Source organism: Thunnus maccoyii, chromosome 16 (genome assembly GCF_910596095.1).
Source record: "Thunnus maccoyii chromosome 16, fThuMac1.1, whole genome shotgun sequence".
NCBI classification, from domain to species: domain Eukaryota; kingdom Metazoa; phylum Chordata; class Actinopteri; order Scombriformes; family Scombridae; genus Thunnus; species Thunnus maccoyii.
Genome location: NC_056548.1, coordinates 4,487,405 through 4,505,060, shown reverse-complemented (window position 1 = coordinate 4,505,060; position 17,656 = coordinate 4,487,405). Strand labels below are relative to the sequence as shown.

Sequence of the window (17,656 nt, the reverse complement as noted above, 5' to 3'; positions counted from 1 at the left end):
TTGATTACATGAATACATTGTGCTACATCAGTGGTTTGCACCATCAAATGAGCACTGGTATTACAAGTGAAGACAGAATAACTGATGGAGTGAAATTAGATCTTTATTGTGAGAAAGAAATTAAAGAAAGAAGGCCAACTACAGGAAGCTAAAGGCCTGTTTGTTACGCGTACAGGACATGACGAGGGGGAAAATTAAAAAAGAAACAGGAAAAGAAAATGGCACCAAATATTTCTTTTGATAACAAATACATGTGACATTATTGCATTCTCTACGGTTACCACATGACAGCCTGGATACAAGCAAATGCTGATGACATATAAACAATATAATACATAGGTCTTTTAGAGTTAAGTTACTTAACAGTTCGTTACAGCATTAATATTGTGGTGACTGTGGGGGGTGAGCTGCTGCCCCCTGGTGGAAAGGAATGAAACATTACATTGAGCCAAACTGACCCCCGCCTCTCCTCCTCACAAACTCCCTTTAAGATTTCTTGTACTCGATTCTCTCCACCTTCACGTCGTCGCCGATCAGCTGATAAACGTACGTCACCACTGTAGACGCCTGGATGTCCATTAATACAAAAGAGGGGATGATGTTGCTGTAAGGAGAGAGGACAGATGCGTTTTAGGTCAAGACTTTTCCAGCGCTGCTTGAAATTACAGTCAGTCTGGTTCCAGTGTCACGGCGGTTGTGTTGTATGTCACACTGGAGCAGAGCATCAGCTACTGTCAACGTCTCAGTGTACAGAAATTCAACAGCAATATTTCCATAAAATCTATTTCTTTGATAGAAAGTAGTTCCACTTCCAGCTCCAGTTCTGTAGATTAACCAGTGTAATGTGGACTATAGCTGAAACCATTAGTTGATTAATTGATTAGTTGTCAACAATTAATATTTTCTGTTTTCTTTAGTCTTCTGTAATAATAAACTGAATATTTTTGGGTTGTGGACTGTTGATCGGGACAAAACAAGACATTTGAGGACGTCATCTTGGGCTTTGGGGAACAGTTATTGACATTTTTCCCCATTTTCTGACATTTTATATACCAAACAACTAATATATTAACGTAGAAAATAATCAACAGATTAATTGATGATAAAAATAATCATTAGTTGCAGCCCTAATGTGGACACACACTGTTTATTTTTTTTATTTTTTAATGCTGTGGGCAACATTAAAGGACGGGTTCACAATTTTTCAAGTTTGTCTTAAAACAACAGTCAGGAGCCCAAATGAACATTGACACATGTTTTTTTTAATTTTTCATTCCTCCTGTTCATACTGACCATTAGAAGATCCCTTCATAATGCACTTACAATGTAAGTGACGGGGACAAAATCCACAGTCCTCCTTCTGTGCAAAAATGTATTTAAAAGTTTATCTGAAGCTAATATGAAGCTTCAACATCCAAATGAGTCAAATCAAGTAGATATCTTTCAACGTTACAGTCTTTTAAGTGCCAAAGTCCCTCGTTTTGTTATGATCCTTCCACTGTGGCTGAACAGGAAAACACTGTCCATTGAGCCACAAAGAGGGAAATTTTTACTAAAAAGACCACTTGATTTGACCCAATTCAGGGCTTCACCAGTGTAAATGTAATTTTTACCTTTCCAGTGCACTGTAGGCCCCCGTGGCTGAACCAGGGTTGATGTAGAACTTGTTCTCGTTTTCAAACGCCTCAAACTTATGCGTGTGCCCGGAGATAAGGATGTCGACGTCCAGCTGCCTCTGGAGCAGCGCCAGGCTGGCCATGTCGCCCCAGGGGATGACCTGGTGGCCGTGGATGAGACCGATCTTAAACTGGCCCACTGTCACCACCTTCTGCTCCGGGTAGTTCAGGTTCTGAGAGGGGGGGGACAAGAGGGCAACAATGAGGCACAATGATGTTTATGTACTGGTATTTTCATTTGACAGTGCTATTTTTGTAATATTACACTTTTTTTCTTGCACCACTGAAAACTGTAATGTGAGCTTGAACCAGACACAGCAACCATGAAATCAGTGAGGAGGGAGCAATTACCACTTAATTACCTTGCAATTAGCGTTTAGCACTAGCAAGAGATCCATTTTCTCCCTCAATGCAATTAAATATTCAGCTACATTAGTTATGGCTTTTTTGCCTGTCTGCAGCCTTATTTCAGAACCCCAGATCAGAAATTCTGTCAAATAACATTCTGCTTTTCTGACCTTTGTCATGTCTTCTACAATTTCATAGGCTAGTCTGGAAAATAAGCTGCTTCATACGATACATTGTTTTTGCTGTTGTGAGCCTCATTTGCCTTTAATGGTTATGCATCTAAGCAATAGAAGTCCTATTAACCCTTTGCACTGATAGAGGAAGCAGAGTTTCTTGTTGTACTGTGGGGTGTAGTGAATGTTAGCTGGACTTTAGACTCTTTTACTGTCTTCTCCAAACACACACAGACCTCGTCGAAGTCTCCTCGGACTATGTGGACGTCTCCAGCGAGGGTTTTCAGGTAGTCATAGCTCTCCTTGGTGCAGAGGTTGCCTGTGCAGAGAATGTGCTGGATCTTCCCCGGGACCAACAGCTTCTTGAACTTGGCTGGTAGGGTGTTGCACCGGTGGGGGATGTGCAGATCACCTAACACCAGGACCAACTGAGAGCATCATACAGATACAGACACAAACACACACACACACACACACACACACACACACACACACACACACACACACACACACACACACATACACACACACACACACACACACGTTAGACACCCACCAATGAGCCCTGAGAGAGTTCAGACTGTATGTTGGAACATCTGAACCTTGAAAAAGGAAGTGGGCCGAGGATAGAGCCTTGTGGGACGCCACAGGTCCTTTCTGCAGCAGAGAATGATGCCAGTACCACCAGAACCACTGTACTCCTCAGTTAGTTATTTTTTAAATTGTTTGAATTGTTTTTTTAAAAAACAATCAAAATACTTTGTGTTATGGCACCCAAACAACAGCCTAATCCAGATTAAGTCAGTACAGTGGATAAATGTAATAACAGGCTCATCAAGGGCTTCTTAAAGCTCAGACTTGTAAATAAGCAATGTTGAAATTTAGTGAGTACAAAGCTGTGTATATTGAGTGTCTGAATTCAAACTGGGTTATAAATGACACTGAATAAATATGTGAGAACAGCCCATGGTGGCAAAATAATGATCATATTTGATGGGAGCACAGCTGAATATCAGACACTCAAGAACAGATGTCGGACATTAGAGAGAGATAATTATGTTTGCACACAAACACAATAAGTCAATAAGAAACAAACACCAACAAACCTGATGGTTCATACTAAACATGAAACCCATGAATTATATCACTCCACTGGCTAGCAGACACCAACATTTCAAGATCCTCCTATCCGATGCCATATATCTGTGTGGCTGATAAAATGGTGCAAATAGCGAACAACTAACAGTGAATTTAGAGATACACCAGGAACTATGATTGATGGATTAATGTGTGCTCTTATAAGAACAACATTGTCTTGCTTCATACAGATATACATTATCAAGACATTGCTGAAAGATTTGTTTGAGTGACTAAATTTAAGAGCTGCAATGATTAATCGATTAACTGCCCACTATTTAGTCATTTTTTAAAGAAAAAAACGCCAAAATTCTCTTGATCCATCCTCTTAAATGTGAATATTTTCAGTTTTTTTTAAGTCTGGCATGACAGTAAACTAAATATCTTTGGGTTGTGGACTATTTGTCGGGATAAAAGAAGACATTTTAGGTTGCATCTTGGACTTTGTGAAACAATGATTGACATTTTTCACCATTTTCTGACATTTATTAGATCAAACGACTAATCGATTAATCCGAGAAAATAATCGACAGATGAATCGATAATGAAAGTAATCGTTAGTTGCAGCTCTACTAAATTTAAAGTTACTGCATCAAAGGTTTTGTCCTTTTTTCCTGGTGAACTTGGTCCTGATTGTCTTCTCAAAGGTGTCACTAGTAAGGATCCCCCCCCAAAATAGAATCTTGTCATTAAACCTTAACCCTTCAAGTCAGAGATATCTAAACAAACTCTAGAAAATTGATATTGGAGCGTCAAATTTCCTCCTTAGGCTTGTTTTGGGTAGATGAGTAGTTTTTGTTTAGGGCAACAGCTGAGCGCACGTGTAACTGAAGCATCATAGGCTGCAAGGTGCAGGTCGCTTCACTGCAGTAGCTGAATTAGCAGCAGCTAGTTGTGCTGTGAGACACAGAAACAGCAGACCTCCAGGGCTGTTCAATCCCAATCCTGTGTTAGTGTACCAGGCAGAAGAGCGAGCAGAAAACAGGGACCCAACACAGAGCGAGGGCACTTACCCGGTGACCAGCCTGGTGGATTGGAGACAGGCAAGTAGGGGTGGTAGGATGAGAGGAGCGGGTGAGATAGGAAGTAAGGCAGGATGTGCGTGGAGAGAATGACACAAGGCATGATCAAAGATTGGGGAGGAAAAATATAAAAAGAAGAGACAAGAAGAAACAGTTGGGACAAGAGGGGAAAACTGAAATTAGAAATTAAAAAGTGAATGGATTAAGTTGACAGATATTAATCATTCCAAAACAAATAAGAAAAGTTGAACGACAATGTGGTTGAATCACTTGTTAATGGCTGATGATGGTTAGTGATTACAATAAAAGAAATATGTAATATTTGTCTGACTGAGTGCGAACAAAACAATGTGATGAAGCACAGCGGTGGAAAAAGTATTTAGATCCTTTACTAGAGTGATTATATATGACATCATTAGATTATTAATAGTGAAGCATCAGTGTTAGAGCAGCATGTTACTGTTGTAGCTGCTGGAGGTGGAGCTAGTTTCAACTACTTTATATACAGTTAGCTAGTTTAGCCCAGTGGTTCCCAACCTAGGGGGTCGGGGCCCCTCCAAAGAGTCAGCAGATAAATCTGAGGAGTTGTGAGATGATTAATGGGAGAGGAAAGAAGAAAAAGAAAGTTCTCATACACAAATCTGTTTTCAGATCTTTGATTCTTGGTGAAATATTGGATCATTTGAACATTTATTGAAATGAAAGCATGTGAGAAGTTTAGAGAGAAAAATCACTATTTGGTGAAATATGACCCCGACTACGCACTGCTTTTTGTAAAACATTAAAAGCCAAAAAGGTTGGAAACCACTGGTTTCATCTTTAACAATGTGTTGTATCTTAAAAGCTTGTTATATTATCCATTGCGTCTAATCTTCATATGAAAAGTGACTAAAGCTGTCAAATAAATGTAGTGGAGTAGAAAGTACAATATTTCCCTCTGAAATGTAGTGGAATGGAAGAATAAAGTAGCAGCAAATGGAAATACTCAGTACCTCAAATTGTACTTAAGTATTGAACTTGAGTAAATGGACTTAAAATGCACTTTAACTTGTTGTCTTTACAAATATATTGCTTCAGACTACTGAACAGCTTATGAGTAGGAGCTAGAAAGACAGTGAGAGGATGAATGAATGAGTGAATGCATGAATGTATAACGTGTAGTTGTAGTCCTAACTAGTTGATTAAATTCAGAAATCGTTTACAGTTACAGATCAGCTCAACAACTGCGTGATAAACATGAATAACGTTACTCCTGCACAGGAAGAGAGCCTCTTGTCAGGAAGGTAGCTGTTAGCCTGTTAGCGCAGCGAGCTAACTGGTGAAAAAGTGAACAAATTGTCGTGCTTTCAATCAAACAGACACAAAGAATAGCTGATGGATAAATGAAAGGCCACCGTGCAAATGAAAAGAGTGACTTTAGGGCTGCTTGCAGCTTGTTGCATTGAATTTTTGGGGACTAAACTGCTCAGCTGTCATGTGATCGTTGATCCATCTCGGAATGAAGCTTCACTAAAAAAAAACCCTTAAAACTGAGACTTTGTGGACGAGCTGAAACCAAATTATCGGTTTCCTTAAGTCGACAACAAGTCTAAGAAAACATCTTGATCGAAACTCGACCTGTAAATGTCGGGAAATTGCAGCTATTTCGCCATTTCATACTCACCATCTTCTATTTTGCTGTTTCTGCGAGTCAAGTTGAGGAAGCGCCTACGCACGTACGGCGTCAAGCTCTCAGCCAATCAGAAAGGAGAATATTAGAGCATACGTCAAGCTCGATACAATAGTTCCTGTTATCCTTTCAACATAAAACAGATTAAATTGATACATCTAAAGCAATTAAGAAAAAAAAATCTAATTAACAACTGTAATCTGATAGATTACATGTTTGACAGTATTTTACGACTGCGAATGGCTTCACAAGAAGGCTACATACATTGTTAACAGCTCCACCAAATAGTGATTTTCCCTCTAAACTTCTCACGTGGTTTCATTTCAATAAATGTTAAAATGATGGAATATTTCACCAAAAATCAAAGACTAGAGAAAAAGTCAAAAAACTGAAAACAGATTTGTTTATCAGAACTTTGTTTTTTCTTCTTTCTTTTCCCATTAATCTGTATCAGTATTATCACATAATGCACATTATGCATTTACAATATAAGTGATGGGAGCCAAAATCCACAGTCCTCCTGTGCCAAAATCCACAGTCCTTCTGTGCAAAAAATTATCTAAAAGTTTATCTGCAGCTCAACAGGGAAACACTGTCTGAGGAAAAGACTGTAAATGTGATATCCACTTGATATGACTAGCTCAGACTGCTGAAGCCTCCTATAAGCTTTCAGATCAACTTTTAAATGCATTTTTGCATAAAATGACTGGGTAGACACACTGTAGATTTTGTCCCCCATCACTTACATTGAAAGCACATTTCAAGGGGATTTTAATGGCCAATATGAACAGGGGGGATGATTACAGCAAGAAAAACCTTTTTCAGTGTTAATATGGACACCTGACTGTTGTTTTAAGACAAATTTGAAAAACTGTGAACTCGTCCTTTAAGTAAAAAGTCTTGTGGAAACAGGAACCACATAAAAAAATCAACGCAGGTGGAGGACGTTTAATTTGAAATCAATGCTACCGCCGGAAGTCGCACGCTTCGTTTACGCGCTAGCTTCACACTCGTGAGTAAAAGCGACGTGAGGAGCCGTTTATTTCGCAGAACATTCGAGAGGTAAGCTGCGAAATAATTTCAACACATTTTCCTCGGCTTCATCCTGACGTGGATTACACATCGACGGCCGTAGCTTCACAGATAATATAAAACTAGCTAGGTAGCGTTAAATATACAACTTAATCACATTATCTTCGTCCGATCGCGTCGTTAGCTGCCTGTTGGCTTCGCGTTAGCAATATGGGCTATGACTATTTCCTGGAGCTTAACGTTTATGAGCTTTAACATAGGATGCTGTGTTTACATTACTTATATATTTAACTTTTGTCAGCTTGTGGATAACTTTGTTGTTTTTTATCAACTGTAAAGTCGATTATGTCTTTATTTAAGGGGGTATTTGGCGAGGAAACACGTGTAACAGCCGTTTCTTCTCGTTAACGTCGAAGCTAACTTACCGAACATAATGGAAGGTTGGAGAATTGTCGCGACTTTTCTGGTGACAGTTGTGTAACGAATTTAGCTTTACAGCCAATCAAACTACTGTCACACCTGATAATAATGATGATGATGATGATGCTAACGTTAGCGTTTGTATGGATATGAACAATACGCTTCTTTCTCTTTCTCTCTGCCCCCCCCTCCCTCCCCAAAAAAAGGTCCCCAAACCCCGCGGACGTTCCGGATTCCTCCCCTCTGTCTGTGAGCCTGGCACCTGCACCGTCTGCACGCTTCAGGGTGTTTAACTGTGCCGAGAAACCCCCCCTCAGAGACCCTGCTGCAGTCAATACAACACCCGCACCAGCCATCGACAACCGTTCACTGCGGCTCTTGGACGATCAGCGTTGTGTTTATGTCTTTGTTTTGCGAAAACGGTAAGTCCCAGCCACGATGAATGATGTATTTTGACACGCTTTGCTTCGTGTAAAATGTGTGCTGATATTACCATAGAGTTATTAAAGTGATTATTGTGCAATATGACATGTTTTTCCTGCGCCACTGTGTTAAAATGGCGTCTCCCAGTCCCGTCACTCGTGTGCAGTGACTGTATGACGCACTATGCACCAAGCGGCCAGCTAAGCTAACTAACCCCCCCTCCCCTCCACACACACACACACACACACACACACACACACACACACACACACACACACACACACACACACACACACACACACTAAAATAGCTTCGACCTCTGCCCTCTGAAGCACCTCCAGGATCGGACACCACATAGACTTTTTCCATCCACATATGTGACTCTATCTTAACTAGCTGTGAGTCGTCTCATGTCGATTCACGCTGATATAACTGAGGGGGAGAAAAAAAAAAAACCCCGCTGCTACAGACTCGCTGCATAGCTGGTATTAAAGCGTCAGCAGGGGGAGAGATGTTTGGCAGCTGCTAGGTAGGCCTCCTGTTTGTGACCTGTTAACAAGAGCAGGCCTTATGTGACTAAAGAGAGGCCCTCATGTAAAACAAAAGGCTTTTACAAAACCATTTATGTACGTATATGGCAACAAAAGCTGATGCAAGCATCCAGTTATTGTGGCTGGATTTTATTTATCTGTCGGATTAAAGGCCGGGTTCACAATTTGTCACGAATGTGTCTTATAACAACAGTCAGGAGCCCATATGGATGTAGAAATATGTTTTTCTTGCTGTATTCCTCCATAGAAGATTCCTTCATAATGCAGTTACAATGTAAGTGATGCAGGCAGAAATCTACAGTCCTCTCTGTGCAAAAATGTATTTAAAAGTTAATCTAAAGCTAATATGGAGCTTCAGTTGCCCAAATCAGTAAAATTAAGTAGATATCTTTCAGTGTTTTAGGGCCAAAGTCCCTCTTTTTATTACTATACCTTCACCGCAGCTCAACTGTCTGAGGAAACTTAAAGGAAAACCTCTTCGGGCACCTGACTATTTGAAAAAAAAAAAATGCAAACCTGCCCTTTAATCTCTTGCTCACTCTTGAATCTCAGAGATATTCACCTGGATCCGATGGTGTCAGCAGTTATTTCCCAGAGTGCAAAGGCTTCAACCCTATTGATTCACGTCTGTAATCTATCCGACTATAAAGGAATTTATGCTGACATTTAATTCGACGGACTCTGCAATCCGCCTCAGCCGGCTCGTCTCCGAGTCTGTCTGGATCCTCCGTGCTGGCACCGCCTCTCTCTCTTGTTTTGATTGGCATACCTGCGTTATAACTCGATCTGGTTCGGTTTAAGAGCGGCTCAAGGATCAACCGTGGCCACAGGAATCTTTTTATATTTCTGTTCCTGTGGATTGTTAGCTTTGCAAATAAAAAAAGTTTTTAAATTGCAAAAAGAACGAACCGGGCTGCAACTATTTGCGTGTTAGTTTTGAAAGAATTTAGTGGTTTATAAAGTGTAAGACAAGAGTGAAAAATGTTCATCAATATTTACCAGAGGGAGTGTCTCACTATCAGTCCAAAACAACCAAATATGTTTAATCATGATGAAGTATTTACATTTGCAGCCAGAATGCAAGCTTGAACTAGTGAGTTTTTGGCAATTTTGCTTAAAAATGATTTATACAATTAATCCTATTATCAAAACTCAGTAAATGCACTTTATGAGGAACACCTCTTCAATCTAATGCAACAGCTCTGCCATACATTCTACTTTTATGAAGCTTATACATTTTCAGTTATTGTTGACATTGTCAGAAAGGTGATAATTCTACTTGATGTTTATTATTGAGGTCGTAGCAGGTGATGGTGGTGAACTGGAGTGTATTATATTGAACAAGTTCCTCATATATCCTAATATATTCATGTACTGTATGTTAATGGGGTGGACAAAATATTAAAACTTCACTATGACCTCTATAATAAACAAAGTAGAATTATCACCTTTCTGACAATGTCATTAAAAACAGAACAGATGAGCTTTGTGAAAATAGAATTAATGGCAGAACTGTTGTCTTAAATTGCACAGTTGTTCCTAATAAAGTGCTTAATAACTGTACAGAGGTTTCTTCTGAATACTGGCACAGGCTTAAAAACATAAAATAAAAGCACACCTACACTGATGGTACTGGGAAGACAAAAAAGAAAAGAAGAAAAAACACTATAGTTATTAAAATCCAAATTCAGACAAGTTGGCATCATCAACCAGTGAATGTTTGCTATTAAATATTGATTAATTTTTTCTCCTCTCCTCTTTCAGAGCTGTTGCGCAGCCGTTGGAACCTGTGTGGTGGAAATCTAGCCTTCAAGCAAGGAGCTTGCGGCCACAGCGGCACAACGTTTTTCATGTCAGAGACCGAGCACGCTTGCAGTCGTTTATGTCATCCCCTCTTTTCCAGACAGAAGATCCCGAAAAATCCCCAACCAAGATCCTTTTATCTTACTGATAGTGCTAACATTCAGCCAAAATGTCTGTCAACGTCAACCGCAGCGTGTCAGACCAGTTTTATCGCTACAAGATGCCCCGTCTGATTGCCAAGGTAACGACTCGCCGTCGCAGGTTTTCAGTAATAATTTATACATGTTCAAGTTGCTCTAAGTAGGCGGGAGAGAAGGCTAGCTTCATCAAATTTGAAGTTGACTTTTAGTTTGAAAGTTCAGTATGTAGAAGCATCTTTTTGTCTTTTTCTCCCATCCAGGTTGAAGGCAAAGGGAATGGAATCAAGACGGTCATTGTCAACATGGTTGATGTTGCAAAGGCACTGAACAGGCCTCCAACATGTAAGTAGCACCTTGTGAAGAAACATCGTCCATTTGTCTTAAAACAACAGTCAGATGTCCGTCTGATCAGTGAAAGAGTAATCATTCCTCTTGTTCATACTGGATATTAAAAGATCCTTCAAATGTGCTGTGACGTCAAAAGTGACAGAGAAAAAGCTGTTTCAGTGTTCATCTCTGCTCCTGACCGTTATTTTTAAGACACACTTGAATATTTGAGGTCTTGTGTAAATCATTTATACCTGAATATCCACCAAACACTCCACTGATGTTTCCTCCCTCCTTTAATCACCTCACACTGAACGTACTCGTACTACTCCACCGAACAGTGTCAAGAGATTAAAGTAAAATGACTTCAGTCTAACAGATGTACCAAACAAATCCTCGTTTTACATAACAGGCAAAGAAGCCACAGAACCAAGATACTCCTGCTTTTTTTCTCTCTCTCTCTCTCTCTCTCTCTCTCTGCTGCAAAATATTAAACCCAAAGTGCTGCCCTGAAGATGAAGTCAGGAGGAAAAGTCATTTTAATTCTCTAATTTGTCACCTGTGGCTGAATCAAGATGTTTAGAGGGACAAAATGTTGGTGTGAAGAAGTGTAAAAGTAGTTTGGTGTCATAGTGAGCTCAGTAAAGCTCAACTAATGTGTGGAAGTTGTAGGAAAGGATTATATGTTTTCTTAGTTTTTAATATAAAAATCATTTTGTTCCATAAAGTTTAAAATAGAAGCTTTGAGAAAACTGTAAAAGATCATTTTTGATGCTATCTTGACTGGATGTTTCTTGTGATCTCTCTGTAGTCCCGACCAAGTTTTTTGGTTGTGAACTCGGCGCTCAGACCCAGTTTGATTCCAAAAACGACCGTTACATCGTCAACGGATCCCACGAGGCGAACAAGTTGCAGGACATGCTTGATGGGTTCATCAGAAAATTTGTGCTGTGTCCCGAGTGTGACAACCCTGAAACTGATCTGGTAAATATCTCACAGCGTCAGATACGACGACTGATCTGACACGGCTTCTGAAGTGTTTAGAAATGTAAAAAAGTGAGAAAATGTTGAGGAGGTTTCAGCTTTAGAGGTTAGCTACTAATTTTTACAATATAAAGCAATGTTACCTATGTAAGAATAGATACGTTTTTCCTCTTATTGGTTTATTTTTATAGTGAAGTTGCTTCACTTTGTTATAACATTTTTATTTGTTTTTCCCCACAGAATGTCAACCCCAAGAAACAAACCATTGGCACTGCCTGTAAGGCCTGTGGATACCGCGGCATGCTTGACACCAGACACAAACTCTGCACGTTCATCCTCAAAAACCCACCAGGTGAGATTTTACTCCATACAACCATGATTGTCGGTCCAGTTCCCCCCTTTTGGATGGAAACTTTGGCACTCATGTAGCTGTAAAACCCCAAGAAAGATTTGATAATAACTACTCTGCTACTGTTACAACAGAGAACAATGACAGTGGATCCGCATCTGCAAAGAAAGAGAAAGAGAAGAAGAACCGTAAGAAGGACAAGGAGAACGGCTCTGGCAGCGGAGAGGCAGGCAACCAAGACAACTTCGACGCTCCTCAAGCTGTGGTGCGTTCACGTCCCCCTCCAGGTTTTCTCCTCCTTATCTCTGACCGAGCAGGGAGCGGCGCCGAGCTGGGCGCACCAGATAGAAAAAAAAAAACTCTCCTTTTTACGAGCTGATCTACATTTCCGCTGCTTTGAGAGTCAAATAGCCGCATGACCAGATGTGGGAGTTTCAAACAGTTTTTTTTTTTTTAATCGTAATAACGCCGGGTCACTTTGGTGTTATTTGCTTACACTGGCTTTAAAAACTGCAGAAGTTTTAAAAACTTGACACAGTTGCTCAGACGCTGCGGTTGCCAGGTTCAATGACCCAGTGAACTCAGTGCTGATCTTTGCTTTAGCAGTAAGTACACAAAGTCTGAACTCACTGCACAGTCCAGCGCCACTCGTGCTCTTCTAATCCTCGTAGAGATTAAATGTAATCAACTTTTATATGCGAGGCTTTCTGAAGTAGAATCACTAAAACATGGCTTTGATGTTGTTTTTGGACCGTTTTTTTTTCTTTTTCTCCTGCTTTCAGTCGGTGAGACGTTCGCTGTACATGATAATGACGCCTTGTTTTCTCAGGTTTCATGGTTCAAAACCAGTACTTTTTAAGGTGCTGGCATGCCAGCTATTTTACTGGGCGAGCACCAGCACGGCGGTGGAAAACGCTCAAAACAAATTGAAACGTGTTGTGGGAACAGACTGAAGCACCGGCCCTTCTGGATGAACTTCACTGACTCGCTTTTTTTTGAAAGTCTGATCCACATTTCATCGTTGGCTATAGGCTCAGAGGCTCGAGATGGTTTCACTATATACTGCAGTCCAACTTTGAAGCAGGGATTTATCGTTTATCACGCGTATATAAGCGGCTCAAAGGATGGCACTCACTCTCAGAACACAAACCTCTGCAATACTACTGCAAAAAAATAGTTTGTTAGTCTGGTAACATTTACTTCCAGAGGTCAATCTGAGGTTAAGTTTGTCCAAAACACTCAAACAAAACAAATTCTGATGGCTCCAATAAACAAAAATGCACTTTATTCTGAAGTGTCTTCCTGCCAAAAACTTTTCCATTCATACTGTGTGTAGTAAGTCACTCCTTTTTTTTTATTTACTGTATGTTTGAGCCTTCAGTAAAACATTGACTTAATCGTATCTGCCGTCTGTCCTCCCGCATCCGTCAGGATGGAGATGACGACGATGAAGACTGGGCGGAGGAGACTACAGAGGAGGCGCAGAGGCGGCGAATGGAGGAGATCAGCGACCACGCCAAGAACCTCACGCTCAGCGAGGACCTGGAGAAACCCCTGGAGGAGAGGGTCAACCTGTTCTACAACTTTGTGAAAGTGAGGATGGTCAATTCATAACCAGACAGTTTACTCTTTGTTTGCTTTCTCTCCATTTCTACTATTGTTTATTTATCAGTTATCGTAATTGAGTAGTCCTTCAGTCTGTAATACGGTAACTTATGCAAAATTTGTCATTATGAGAATCAAAAGTGACTGTAAGCAACAAAAAACCCCAAATTTATTACCTCAAAAGGAGAAAAGCAGCAATTCTTCAGCATTAGTCGACTATAAACGAAAGATGTTACTGATAATTAGTTGAAATGTCTGTTTTTTGTTTGAAAAATTAATGATTCATGATGTTTTAGCACTACTTGAAAACATGAACAAATATTAATATTTCAAACAGGAAACATCTGTGAGGAAGATTATGGATCATTAGTTTTATTTATAACGCTGTTATTGAAAGTATTTACGAGGAACATGAAAGGAAGTCTCGATTTTAATCCTCCACGTTTTCATCTTTCAATCTCCAGCAAAAGAAAGAGAGCGGAACCATCGACGCGGCTGATAAGGAGATCTTGGCGGAGGCAGAGCGTCTGGATGTGAAGGCCATGGGCCCCCTCATCCTCAGCGAGCTGCTCTTCAACGAAAACATCCGCGACCAGATCAAGAAGTACAAACGGCACTTCCTGCGAGTAAGTCGGCCTCGGAATCCGCTCTTATATTTTTTTGTCACCTTTTCCCTCCTCTTCTGAGTCTTTTAAGGACGTCAGAGCGTGAACGTCAGGGAATTCTTGTCTCAACGCTTGTCGTCCGCTTTTCCGTTTCATCCTCAGTTCTGCCACAACAACAAGAAGGCTCAGAAGTATCTGCTGGGAGGCTTTGAGTGTGTGGTGAAGCTGCACCAGGTCCAGCTGCTGCCGCGCGTCCCCATCATCCTCAAAGACCTGTACGACGCAGACCTGCTGGAGGAAGACGTCATATTCGCCTGGGCTGAGAAGGTGTTTATCAGAGTTAAATATTAAATCACATCAGGATTCAAATACTATTCCTCAAACTATCAGGCCCTGAGGAGAGAAAAATAAGAGTCAAATGTTACATATTGATCTTGATTTGGCTGAATTTTTAACACTTGCATTTGTGACAGTTGTATTACATAATTAGCATAACTTCAAAAGGTTTTATTGCAGATTTTTGGCTCTAAAATGTGTTATTTTAACTAAAAGTATTAATTACTCTATGATTATACTTGAGGATGAATAGGTCTGTATATTTTCTTACACAGAAATTAATATTTCTTTTAGCAGATGCACAGCATGTGATGAAAATGCTGCATATTGACTCTGGTTTGAAAAATAAATGTTTTAAATCTTACGAATATCCTTCTGAACACATTATATCACACATATATTTCAGTCTTCCTTCACATTTTAATAGATTGAACCTTACACTCGATGTAAATTGCCTCTTAGGCACTTAATTACTTAAAATATTCAAAATTCTGCTCTAAATGACATTTTGAAACCTCTAATTTTACTTGAAACATTGCAGGCAAACCAGTTAATCACCTACACTAATACTAATAATATGTATTGAATTATTATTATTATAATATATTGCCTGACTGACCTTTGCTTTTCTCCGCCAGGTATCTAAGAAGTACGTCTCTAAGGAGCTCGCCAAAGAGATCCACGCCAAGGCTGCTCCTTTTGTCAAATGGCTGAAGGAGGCAGAGGAGGAGAGCGAGGGCAGCGACGAAGACGATGAGGAGGAGGATGAGAACGTAGAGGTAACGGGCAGACGTCATGAGTTTAGTTTGACAGATTATCTGAAGTTCTTATATTGAATTTAAATGATTGTACGTAGAAAACATTAAACGTCAGTAGTGAAGTGGCTCCACGGCTCAACAAACTTGGTAATAAAAAGACTCACATTTTAATTTAATAGTGAAAACTTCACTGCAAACACCAGAATTTCACTTCAATGGTACTCGTATCAAACAGTATAAAAAAAAAAAGTTCTTTGTGTATAAAAACTCAGAACTTGTTCTGTCATCACCTGCAATAGTGAAAACAGAGAACCAGCTAGTCTGGCTAACAGTTAGAAGCAGCCTGCCAGCAGCTCTGTAGCTCCCGATTTAACACGTCATGTCTCATTTGTTTAATCTGTACAAAAACCAAAATGTAAAAACATGGTGTGCCAGACTATTTCTTGGCCAGGAGCAAAGACTCCGCTGGCTGACTTGCCCTGGTTCTCTTTTTTTCCAGCGTTAATGCTAAGCTAACCGGCTGCTGGCTGCAGCTTCCTATTGAACCAGATGAGAGTTGAGTCAGTCTTCTCATGTCACTCTGGACCACAAAGCCAAAAAAAAAAAAGTCTAAGTAGCCTTTGAAAGATCAGGGCTGAATATCAAACCTCAAAACTTCTTTTGGTTCTGACCAAAATGTGAAATCTGACAAAGTACTGAAAGTTGAGTCCAACTGTTTCACTTTTTCTCTGATCCGTTTCTTTTTTTTTAATCATAGCTTTTTGCAAGTTTTAGATCAAGTTTTAACTCGTTTGCTTGTGTTTAGACGACAGTTATTGTTCATATTTTCCCCAAACAATTGTATTAATTTTTCAAATATTATGAAAACACTACAACATGAGGCCACACAGTAGAAAGACAACAAGAAACTTGCATACAATCAACAAAAAAAGCTGCAGAAAAGCCGTCTAGACAAGAACAAAAACAGCCTAGTTCTGGTTCCTCCACCTCAGTCCAACACCGGTATTCTGTCCTGAAGGTCTCAGTTCAAGAAATTAAGTCCCTTTTTACAATAAATGGACAAACTGCTGCATCAGAGGCCTCTAAATATTCAGAAATGACTGATCATAACCTTAAAGCACAGAGCTGATCCTCTCATGTGATTCTACATTAAAGATCTCTTTGTACCACAAAGTATCAGTAGAAGAAAATACATTATACAGATTTTGGGGAGTCGTATCAGCTCCAGTTTGTGAACATTTAAGACACTCAGCCTTATTTAAGATGCAATCAGCTGTTAAACGTTGTAGCTGCGGTCTGAACCTTCTGCGGACGATGTAAGTTTTGCATCGATCAGCCGTGACGTCGACTCTTTTCTCTCCTCAGGTGGTTTACTCCTCGTCCGCCCGCGAGCTCAAAGTGGAAACTGTGAAGCCAGACACGCCTGAAAAAGACGAGGACGACATCGACATCGACGCGATCTGAGAGACTCGGCTGAAGACGAAGCTGACGCTTTTCTTGTGTTGTGGCTTTGACTCACGATGCCCTGTACGACCTAAATGGCTGGCCTTTCCCCTCTTTTACATCCTGCCCCCCCCCTCTCTCCCTCTTCTTCTTCCTCCTCCTCCTCTCCCCCCCCCTCCCCTTCTCCTCCTCCACCCACAACCCTCCTCTGCTTTGTGGCATGACTTAACATTAGCGCTTTACTTGCTGCACATTAACTCTGTAATTTTGAGATGTATTCAGTTGATGAAATGAAGTCGCTTTGGGGATTTTAATCATGGGTGTTTTCGGGGATCGTTTGACTGCACTTTTTTTTTTTTTTTTTTTTGGTCCCTGTATTTTTCCAGTCAATAAAGAATGAATGTTTTGCTATCCACAACACTGAGTTCACTGTGTGACGGTCACTGATTATTATTATTAGATTTTTACTGTCTGGAAATGATATTGATATTTTTCTGAAAGACAGGCAGGTTTTTCTGCACACTTAATGTTATGGATGAGGAAGCTGCACATCAGGCCTACTTTATCAGAAGCTGCCCAATTTATAATAACTGATTCTTTTTAAAAGCCTTTAAGTGGGAGACAGTGGTGGGAAATATCTAATTATGGTACATATACTTATTATTTTGGGTACTTGCATTTAACTTGAGTATTTCAATTCTATGCAGCTTTATACTTCACTACATTTCAGGGGGAAATACACTTTTTAATCCACTAAATTTATTTAACAGCTATAGCTACTTGTCAAATCAATATTTTACATGTACATTCATCAGTTTATATTATATAAAATAAGCAGCTTTAGTTAACACTAAA

General features: G+C 40.0%; 2 protein-coding genes across 4 annotated transcripts; one reads left to right on the top strand and one right to left on the bottom strand.

Annotated features, from left to right (window-relative positions):
• Positions 1 to 393: 393 nt before the first annotated feature.
• On the bottom strand, positions 394 to 6,090 carry vps29 (VPS29 retromer complex component). 2 transcript variants are annotated; one of them, XM_042388338.1, is made up of 5 exons: positions 6,020 to 6,084; positions 4,348 to 4,359; positions 2,434 to 2,625; positions 1,614 to 1,849; positions 394 to 604 (listed from the first exon to the last, which is right to left on the bottom strand). In XM_042388338.1, the coding sequence occupies exons 1-5, from the start codon at positions 6,020 to 6,022 to the stop codon at positions 487 to 489; spliced, it is 561 nt and encodes a 186-aa protein (XP_042244272.1). In that variant the 5' UTR covers positions 6,023 to 6,084; the 3' UTR covers positions 394 to 486. The 2 variants fall into 2 exon arrangements, with proteins under 2 accessions (XP_042244272.1, XP_042244274.1); XM_042388340.1 differs by lacking the exon at positions 4,348 to 4,359 and having other exon boundaries at positions 6,020 to 6,090.
• An 896-nt stretch (positions 6,091 to 6,986) lies between these two features.
• On the top strand, positions 6,987 to 17,225 carry eif5 (eukaryotic translation initiation factor 5). 2 transcript variants are annotated; one of them, XM_042388336.1, is made up of 12 exons: positions 6,987 to 7,087; positions 7,684 to 7,899; positions 10,216 to 10,495; positions 10,655 to 10,736; positions 11,533 to 11,705; positions 11,946 to 12,057; positions 12,189 to 12,319; positions 13,486 to 13,647; positions 14,124 to 14,285; positions 14,427 to 14,591; positions 15,239 to 15,379; positions 16,724 to 17,225. In XM_042388336.1, exons 3-12 carry the CDS (start codon positions 10,424 to 10,426, stop codon positions 16,820 to 16,822), a joined length of 1,299 nt encoding a protein of 432 aa, XP_042244270.1. In that variant the 5' UTR covers positions 6,987 to 7,087; positions 7,684 to 7,899; positions 10,216 to 10,423; the 3' UTR covers positions 16,823 to 17,225. The 2 variants fall into 2 exon arrangements, with proteins under 2 accessions (XP_042244270.1, XP_042244271.1); XM_042388337.1 differs by lacking the exon at positions 6,987 to 7,087 and adding an exon at positions 7,163 to 7,187.
• The last annotated feature ends 431 nt before the right edge of the window (positions 17,226 to 17,656 follow it).